At 36.1% G+C, this 9,778-nt stretch overlaps 1 protein-coding gene and 1 non-coding gene across 2 annotated transcripts; one reads left to right on the top strand and one right to left on the bottom strand.

Annotated features, from left to right (window-relative positions):
- Window positions 1-1,655: 1,655 nt before the first annotated feature.
- On the top strand, window positions 1,656-1,727 carry TRNAD-GUC (transfer RNA aspartic acid (anticodon GUC)). The gene has a single exon. It is a non-coding gene; the product is annotated as a tRNA-Asp (tRNA).
- A 2,766-nt stretch (window positions 1,728-4,493) lies between these two features.
- LOC131147917 (uncharacterized mitochondrial protein AtMg00810-like) lies at window positions 4,494-5,003 on the bottom strand. Its single transcript, XM_058097576.1, has one exon. It carries the CDS (start codon window positions 5,001-5,003, stop codon window positions 4,494-4,496), a length of 510 nt encoding a protein of 169 aa, XP_057953559.1.
- Window positions 5,004-9,778: the final 4,775 nt, after the last annotated feature.

Raw genomic sequence — 9,778 nt, 5'->3', positions numbered from 1 at the left:
ATTGTGTATAGCTGAACATGACTTAGAGAGAAAGGTTAGTAGCCTTGAAGAACTGCTAATGGGTTGTTATCATCAAAACATAGTAGGAATGAAAGACCCTTAACTACTTGGTCTAACGGGCACAGTTACCAAATCTCGATAACATATCATGTGTCACTATTCTTTTATTTCTCTTTACATTCCTATGCTTACTTGCTTTTTGGTATTTGCTGGATTCATTGCACTAATATTTAAATACGCTTTTTTGTTTGCTTGAGAAATACTGGAACTGCTTTATCTATTTAGCATATCTTATCATCCTTGTATCTGTTGAATTGAAAGTGTCTAGAAAATACCTTAGGTTGAGTTATACTGATTGTGGATTGAATTAGAATAGAAGTGAACTAAATTTTTTAAATATCCAATTCACCCCCCCCCCTTTTGGGATTACACCAATTACATCACACCAAGATGAAGTGAGCTTTAAGTTCAGTCTTGGCTTCCAATTACATCATCATCTGTGTTTATTTATTTATTTATTTATCCTGTTCATACACTCAACACACAAATGAGATGCTATGGTTTGTCATAATCAAAATAGGAATCGTACTCAAAAAGTCAACAATAACCTCCTTCATAAACTTATTACAAAGAAGATAAGTGATGCATTCTGCCATATGATTTTAATCAATTGAAATTTGAAAATTGATTATGATAGGAAGGTGTGCCAACTGGTTGGTGATGTTTTTATGAGGAACAACATCACCTAAATTGTCAATATCTTGGCATTCATCGTCACATACAGGAGAATGCTCCATTACGACCCTTCCAAGATCTCATGAATCGTCATGAAAATCTCGGCCATTGTCGCTTTACCCTTTTGTATTGCCATCATACGTATTGAAGAAAAAGAATGAGACCAAAGAAAAATGAGTAGGAGTAGAATTACTGACTATACCTCTTATATGTCACCGTTGGATTTATCTACCACTGCCAAGAACCTCTTGTGCTGCTGCCATTGGCTTCCCGAAGTGGTACGACATCCTCCCTTCCCCCTTCTTCCTTAATTTATGCCCCTCTAGTGTTCAAGCTGCTCTTAGTTGTGGGTTCAGTTTCACATAGGTAATTGACCAATATGTTCTAGTATTTATAAACTATTCTGTTTATGAGCAATTGAAGTGGGGGACGATTGGCATTATGGTAGTTTAATAGTGTAAATTATAATGGAGACAAATACAATTAATAACAATCAAAGGAATATGGAAGGTCGTGAGACAAATACAACAATTAACGTCTAAGAAGCCAAAAATAGGTATCCACTTTTCTTTTTTTTTTGTTTTAGGACATGAAAGGAATTATATTCTAGTATGAATAACATAGATAATTTTGGTATTTTAATTTTTATCAACTAGGGGACTACCAAAATTTCTCCTTCGTTTTAGGACATGAAAGGAATTATATTTTAGTATGTTAATATTTTAATTCTTATCAAAGGAGTTATATTTTAGTATGTTAGTATTTTAATTTTTATCATATAGGGACTACCTAAACAATACCTGACTAACTGATGACCGCACAAGCCAATTTGCCATGGTACAATAGCGAGGATTGTTGACCCATGTATACATCCTTGAATTAGAGTCAATTTATTATTTGGAATCCCAGTTTGCATCCAAGTCGTTGTAGTATAGTGGTGAGTATTCCCGCCTGTCACGCGGGTGACCCGGGTTCGATCCCCGGCAACGGCGAATGGTAAAACCTTTTGGCCTCCACTTTATGTGTTGCGTTTGCCAAGTGACTTACTTGTTTTTATCTCCTCTTTATTTTCGTATAATATATGTTTTTTCGTTTTAATTAATTATCTATTGCTACTAATTAATTTAATGAAAATTTGATGTTTTCCAATATAAAGTTTATTCATATTATATGAGTTATGATTTTTATTGGTATTATATTGTTATTGCTCACAGTTTCTTACAATAATTTTTACTCATTTATAAAATTAAAAACTATTTTAAAATAACATAACTACATTAATTATACAATAAGTAGAGTAGAAATTGTGGGATATATATATATACAGCAATTAGCACAAAGCTCACCAATAATTTTAAAAAATATTTCAATAGTACATGTGGAAAATCCATGTCAACGAAAGAAAACAAACTACCACACATACAACTAAATTTATTTATTTTTTGTATTTATAAACTATTTTATTTATCAGCAATTGAAGTGGGGGACGATGATAGTTTGATACTGTAATTATATGAAGATAAATACAATTAATAACGACAAAAGAAGATGGAAGACCACGAGACAAATAAAATTATTAATGGCTGAAAAAGCAAAAATGGGTATCCACTTTTCTTTTCTTTTTTTGTTTCTTGACATGGAAAGAATTATATTTTAGCATGAATAACATATGAGGGATAATTTTGGTATTTTAATTTTTATCATTTAGGGGACTACCAAAATTGCCCCTTTATGATTTTTTGTTTTAAGACATAAAAGGAATTATATTTTAGCATGAATAACATATGAGGGATAATTTTGGTATTTTAATTTTTTTCATCGAAGTAGTTTAATAATTAACTTAAGAGGCACATCAAGTTTAAAAGTACTATTTTCAAATTACAATAATATCTAATTTCCTCAATATATAGTTTTTTTAGTAATCCCATTTTTTCAAGCTTTTTTGTTACATAAACATTATTTTTTCTTACTTTGCTTATTCACATACTTAAAAACAACACAAATTCAAACAAAAAATTAAAAAAAAAAAAATTAATTGTGATTAAATTTAGGAGTGGTCAATTGTAGGTTGTGGATCCTATGTTGTTAAAATTGAGTGAGATTCCATGCATCTCTTTTACTAGGAGTGATAGATTATATGTTGTACTCATGTATTAAAACCATACATGTGTTAAGTTTCTTAGTGAGAATATGAAAAAATTTTATTGTCGATATTTGCAAGTATAAATACAAGATAACTATGAAGTATGTCTATAAATTGTCTCACAATGGTAACTCCGAGCATTCTTTTGAGTCATGACTCGTATTTAGAAGGTTTTGTCCATTTGAAACTTATTGTAAGTGGGAGGTTTAGGACCATAGAGCTAGTGTATTTGAAGTAGGGTGTAGTGTCATTCTATTATATAAGAGTATTTTAATTTTCACGTGAGGCTATATATATATAAACCCTAAGGATAGTTTCATTGACGACATAGTGAAAATTATATAGAAATTCTATATACATAACTATATGAACCATGTAAAGCATTGTGTTCATATTTTTCTTACTATCTCTTTTCTATTTGATACGTGTGTGCATAAACCTTAGAGCTTGTTTTCACAAGGATCTAATTGGCAAATACTGAACTCCATTTTACATATTCTTGACTAATTAGTCATGAATATGTATTCGTTGTTTAACAACCACTATTATATATGTTTGTCTTAGTGTTTCTAAACAAGTGACTTAGTTTAAACTAATTATTCTTATAAGATAGTCATCTCATCTTTTTTAATTTTTAAGGGGGGAAAAAAAAACATCAACACTCAATTCACAATCCTATTACTAGAAGCATCTAATTAGAATTAACTGTTGAATAGTATAAGTCTAATGTATTTAACATTCTTAAGAACTGCTAGGAAATTTAATAAAATAAAAAACAATAAAACTTAAACACAAATAAAAAAATACAAATATAAACACGATTTACAAATAGGTTGAGGTACAAATATCTCGCTCTCTTTAAGGAAATTCAAGCCTTCTGCGGTTTTTTTGGCTTAGCCCACAAATTGGTGCAGCATAACTCCGCGAGACTTGTCTCCCCTGAGAAAGTTTGAGAACCACCACTCTTGTAAAGTGGTGAAGTGGTGAGTATGGTTTATTTATATTGAATTAAGGATTGTATGTAATAATTACATATCAATCACATATTAATTTAAGAAAAAAAATAAATGGAAAATATATATCGAATATGCTCCTAGAATTAAGGCAGATGATCCTTAGCATGATCCTCCACACCCCCCACCCCCCCCCCCATAAGCTGAGCATCGGATTTGAATGGACGTGAAGCTTGGATTGGAAGAATTTGAAGAGAGGTCTTGATACACTTTTAGTGAAGATGTCGGCAACTTGAAAATAAGAGGGCACAAATTGGGTGCAAAGTTTGCCAGCGAGAAAAATTTCACGAAGAAAGTGATAATCTAGCTCAACATGCTTGGACCTCTTGTGAGAAACGAGATTGGAACTCAAGAAGATCACACTCTTGTTGTCACAAAGTAGAAGAGGCCGCTGCAGAAGAGGAACTTTGAGATCACAAAGGAGATGTGTGAGCCAAAGAACTTTGGCACTAGTGAGAATTAAGGCACAATACTCATATTCACAATTGGAGCGAGAAATAGTAGGTTGTTTCTTTGCACTCCAAGACACCAAATTGTCGCCAAGATAAATACAATAACTAGAGGTGGAGGGATGAGTATTAGGGCATCCTTCCCAGTCTGCATCAATAAGCAACCAAAGCACCAAGAGGAGCAGATGGATGAAAAGTGAGGTCAAAATGCAGTGTGCCCTTAATATAGAGAAGAATACGTTTGACAGCAAGAAAATGGTCTTTAATCAGAGAATGGAGAAATTGACTGACAAAGTTGATAGCATAAGCAATATCAGGATGTGTAATAGTCAGATATTGAAGAGCACCAATGAGAGATCTATAAAGTTTGGGATCTAAAAATAGAGGACTATCAACGGTCAAGTGTTGGGAAACAACCATTGGGGTATGGACGTGTTTGCTGTTAAGTAATTGAGCACGTGTGAGAATGTCTCGTGCATATTTCAACTGACTAATAAGAAGACCATCAGTGGTGGAAGTAGCTTCAAGACTAAAGAAGTAACTGAGAGAACCCAAATCCTTCTTAGGGAACTTAGAATTGAGCTTACAAGTAAAATTGTCAAGAAACTTGGAGTTGTTGCTTGTAATAATGATGTCATCAACATAGAGAAGCAAATATATCATGTTAGACTGCTTATGAAAAATAAAGAGTGATGTGTCTGCACGACTGTAATAAAAACCAAGGTGAGTGAGAAAGGAGCTGAAATGCTGAACCGGGTGCGAGGTGCTTTCTTTAGACCATAGAGAGCTTTCTTCAACTAACAAGCATGAGAGGGGAAACAAGGGTCAATATACCTAGGGGTTGTTCCATATAAACATGTTCAGTGAAAATACCATTAAGAAACGCATTTTTGACTTCAAGTTGGCGAAGAGGTCATTTGTTTGTCACAACAAAAGAAAGAACAACAGGTACGGTGGTGGCCTTGATGACATGACTAAAGGTGTTAATGTAATCAGACTAGGTACCTGTGTGTAGCGATGGCTGAAGGTGTTCTCTAAGGTAACCTAGATCTCGCATGAAGTGGAGATACTCACGACTTCAGTCATGACCTCCTTAGTGAGGGAGAACAAGAGAAGGCGAAGGAGACATTTGTTAGTATTTTTCCATGCCATGTGTTTGATGTTTGGTGTCTAAGAATCCACAAGGGTCAAAGCAGGGTGGGGGCTCAAGAGTTCCATCTACATGGCCAATCAGTTCTTGGCTCTCTAAGAGGGAAAGCGATTGAATCTTCCATAGGAGATAGTTAGAAGAGAAGAGTTTAATGGTAACCATGTGGATGAGGGTATTGAAAGGAAGAAGAGTGGAGCCATAGGTGGTGAGTCGTTGGCATCAAGGGAGCAGTGGCGATGGTTGCAAATTGTAGGAGTTCACGATGGTGCTGTGATGGGTCTAAAGGGTTCACGATAGCAAGGGGGTGAATCATGATGAAAGCGAGCGGAAATGGACGAAATTGGTGCAATCAATTTGGAACTTGCTACAATCGTGATGGAAGCAAGCAACAATGGTGGAGATTGCTACAATTGATTTGGAAATAAAGAATGCGAGTGGCAACGGAGGAAATTTGTGGCAGAGTTTTGCTGGAGATTGTTGTGATGGCTTTGGCTGTGTGCTACAAAGAAGTTGTGATGGTCAGAGATTGCTATGATGACTCTTGATGGGAGCTTCAAACTTCAAAGGTTGAAGTTGCAACTTGGGAGTTGGGGCCTTGGGGTGGCCAACTATAGAGAAAAGGGAAGGGCTGAGTCAATCACCTATGGTGTGAAGGGGGTCGTAAGGTTGTAAGAACCCGAACCGTGATCTTTGAAATAAATTAATAAGAGAAGGGTAAAATGGTAAACTGAGCAGGCTTCATCGACGAAGCCAGAATTCATCAACGAATGCCTTATGATGCTCGGTGACAAAGTGCAAGAGCTCGTCGATGAGGAGAAGCCAAGAGATTTCGGGAATACGAAAATCTTAGGCTCATCGATGAGGTCACCGTCTCGTCGAAGAACTGTCTTCAGTGACTCGTTGACGAAGACGCTATCTCGTTAACGAGGTTAGCCTAGTCAAAGGGCTATAAATATCATTTTCCATTACTTCTCAGTTAAGAAATCTAAAATCCTCTCTCTCTCTCTCTCTCTCTCTCTCTCTCTCTCTAAGAACTCTAATACCACTCCCTCTCTCTAGATTTCTTCATCGTACATTACTGGAATCGTCGATCCAACGTTACCATGAGGATCAGGGAACGATTCTCTTTGAGATTTATGGAACGAATCTTTGTTTCGGGCGTTTTCAGGTTTTGGCCCAAAAACGAGGTAAGGCTCGGTTTTCAGTTTTGTTTTGGTAGTTTTGTAGGGAATGGAATTGTGAGTATGTTTTGTACTATGATTTATAGGTTTTGGGAACTTAGTTCGTTGTTTAGGGGCTGTAGAGTTCGGGTTTGGATTTTTGAGGAAAGGTAAGGGGATTCTGTTTACGTCGGTTATTTTCAAAATTAGACTCGGTAGAACTGTGGTTCACGATCTTGTGTGTATTTTGGTTACTCATTTGGGGAAATCTAACGGTAAAATTATGGGTTTTTCATGTTATAGTTTTCGAAAAAAGGGGGCATTGGGTTGCATATCTGGTTTTGTTGGAAAATCGTGAATATATTGTGATATATATTATGTTATAGGGATGGTCGTGCCTTGACTTGTCTAAACTGTATTTATTTGGAAAATCATGATTTTAGATTACCAAATGGGTGTGGAATTGTTTGGTTATATGAACATGCATGAGTTGTGTTTTGATGAAATAAAATAGGAACGGGGTTCCAAATTTTTCCAGGTTTTGAAATCCAGCTTTTACCGAAGGGTGTGAAAATACCAGATCTGCACCAATTTAACACAGTGGGCTGATGCTATCCTAAGTTACCGAGGGCACCGACGTTTGCCAAAGGGTGTGAAATATCACCAGATTGTGGACTTCTACTGAAGGGTGTGAAACATCACCAGATCGCCGATTTTTACCGAAGGGTGTGAAATATCACTAGAAAGTCTAGCTTTGGTCAAAGGGGGTGACGACACCAGATTGTATTGCTTGTTTTGTGAAAATACTGGAACTATTTTAATTGTGTATATTTTATGTCATGATAACACATATATGCCACACACTGATATAACCTAGATCTGCCTTACTAAAAAGTGTCTTACCCCTATCATACGTACATGTTTTTTTTAAGTCCTTTGAGTAACCGGAACTAACGTCCTTGTGTTTGGAGCGTAGTGGTTGGTGTACTACGGGAAGTACTTGTGTAAGTACTAGGACTGTAACTGGGTTGTCATTTTGGGTTATTAGCTGACACCCGGGTTTATGTTTTGTATTATGGAGCCTAGACTCCTTTTGTATAGACTCTGGTATGGTACAATGTATGTATAGAAAGAACAATTTTTGCTACCTATTTGTTATATATGTGAATGTGTAAAAGGTGTACAGGAACCCCATGGGGTCAGACCCTTATTCATTGTAGCGTTTCATTGATGTTTTGTATGATACAGCGACAGGTTCGATTACTTATTCACCCTTGGGTCCCATTATCGAGTTCGGCGTGTGACAACTTGGTGTCATAGCTAACCAGGTTGTTAGGTCTTGTAGACTTGGTTAGGCATAGCTGTGTGTACATACCAGAGTATAAGAGGTAGGAAATGGGTAGAGTAGGTCGAGGGTTGTTTTGTTGCTAGACAGGGACTCATAGGCGGTATTCCGTAATTTTCCTAGAATGACGATTTTAGTAAAATCATGGTAAACCATTGATGATCGTGTCGGTGTGATAGGACAGACCCGGATTCGTTAGGTGGTAGTTAACATGATTAGTTGTAAATGATTGTGTTAACAATACGTGATGTAGGAGTACTAATAGATTCCTATCATTTTTTAGAATGGAACCCAAGGATAATAACCTGAGAAGTTGCTCTGAGGAGACTGCAAGCGATGAGTCTCCTTCCATGCCTCAAGGGTTGACGAGGCAGGTCATGCGGGAGATCGGGTGGAGTGTTAGGAGACGCAAACGTTCTCCTACTGCTTCAAAGTGCACCATTGAGAGGTTCAAACGCATGCACCCTCCAACGTTCTTAGGAGGACATGATCTGGTAATAGCGAAGGATTGCGTTAAGAAGACCGAGAGAATTTTGGAGATCCTACACTACACAAATAAGCAGAGGGTGACTGGTGCAAACTGCAAGTGCACAATATCATAGTTTTATAATATAATGATGTGTAGAGTATCGTCCTTAGGGATTGATGTCTTAATTTTACCAAGTACCGAAATTTTGCTAACCTTGATTTTATTTAGAAAGATTAATAATTTTAGACTGCAAAATTTAAATAAAATTACTTTAAATAAACTATTCAAGAGAATTTAAAATTGGATGCCACTTATCAAATTACTAATGGTGAAAACTTCCAGGAAACCGATTTCACATAGTTTCTCACTATGTTTTACTCATCTATCTAATTAGATTTTCGTTTTCTCTGTTTGTTAGCAAATCTCCAATTTTTTTTCCAAAAGCCTCTTTCGATAGTCAATTAGAACCTATTCTTATTTATTATTTAACATAAGAATATGCAAATTAATAACGCAAGAACGCAATAAGACCCTCAATTTTTAATGCTATGTAGGTTCATATAAGTCTTTCGATCTTTATATTTACTTACGCTGAATTATCCAAGATCTAACCTATAATCCCCCCTTTCGGTAGCAAATCATAAGACTATCATCATCTAATTAATGACCAGTTAATTAAAATCATTAAGCACAAAATAACTCAAACAAACATTAATGAAAACTAATTCAAATTAGCATCAAAGAGCAAGCATAGTTCGAATATGACTATATCATTTTCCTAGAATTCAAAAATTAGTTCATTACGAAAATTAAATCCAACATAACAGATTTCATTATATTTTTTTCTATTTGGAGCGTACAGGAAAAATCAACACTCGCAGCACTGTCGTCACTCACCGAACACCTCGAGCACCGCCGTTGTTCGCTGCCTTCCAATTCCAAAAATATTTTATTTTTCTATGCCTCTAGAGCTCCTTTACCCTTATTCATGCTATTTTTCAATGCAACACAACACCTCTAAATGACTCCAAGAAAGAAGATCCCAAAAATAAAATTCCTCTAACCCTATTTTTCAATCTCCCTTATGGTCCCCCTGTTCAGTCTTCCCCTAAAGAAAAGCAAAAAAGATGCCCCTCCCCAAAGACTTCCTCTGCATGTGGTGCAGCCTCCCCAATATACTCTTCGGCCTCCTCCGCCTCCCTCTAAAAAAAAAATTTCTTTTCAAGTCTCCAACATTCCAACCCTAACCTCCGCCCCCCAGCGCATCTATTCGTGAGCCCTCCAGTGCATAGGCTGCATGCATAGGTCACATCA

This window comes from Malania oleifera, chromosome 1 (genome assembly GCF_029873635.1).
Source record: "Malania oleifera isolate guangnan ecotype guangnan chromosome 1, ASM2987363v1, whole genome shotgun sequence".
Classification (NCBI taxonomy): domain Eukaryota; kingdom Viridiplantae; phylum Streptophyta; class Magnoliopsida; order Santalales; family Ximeniaceae; genus Malania; species Malania oleifera.
The sequence above is the reverse complement of the archived record's forward strand: the minus strand, read 5'-3'. Positions and strand labels throughout refer to the sequence as shown.

Excerpts from the sequence above, each read along its gene's own strand:
- LOC131147917 (XM_058097576.1), bottom strand. The coding sequence starts at position 5,003 with ATGATATATTTGCTTCTCTATGTTGATGACATCATTATTACAAGCAAC.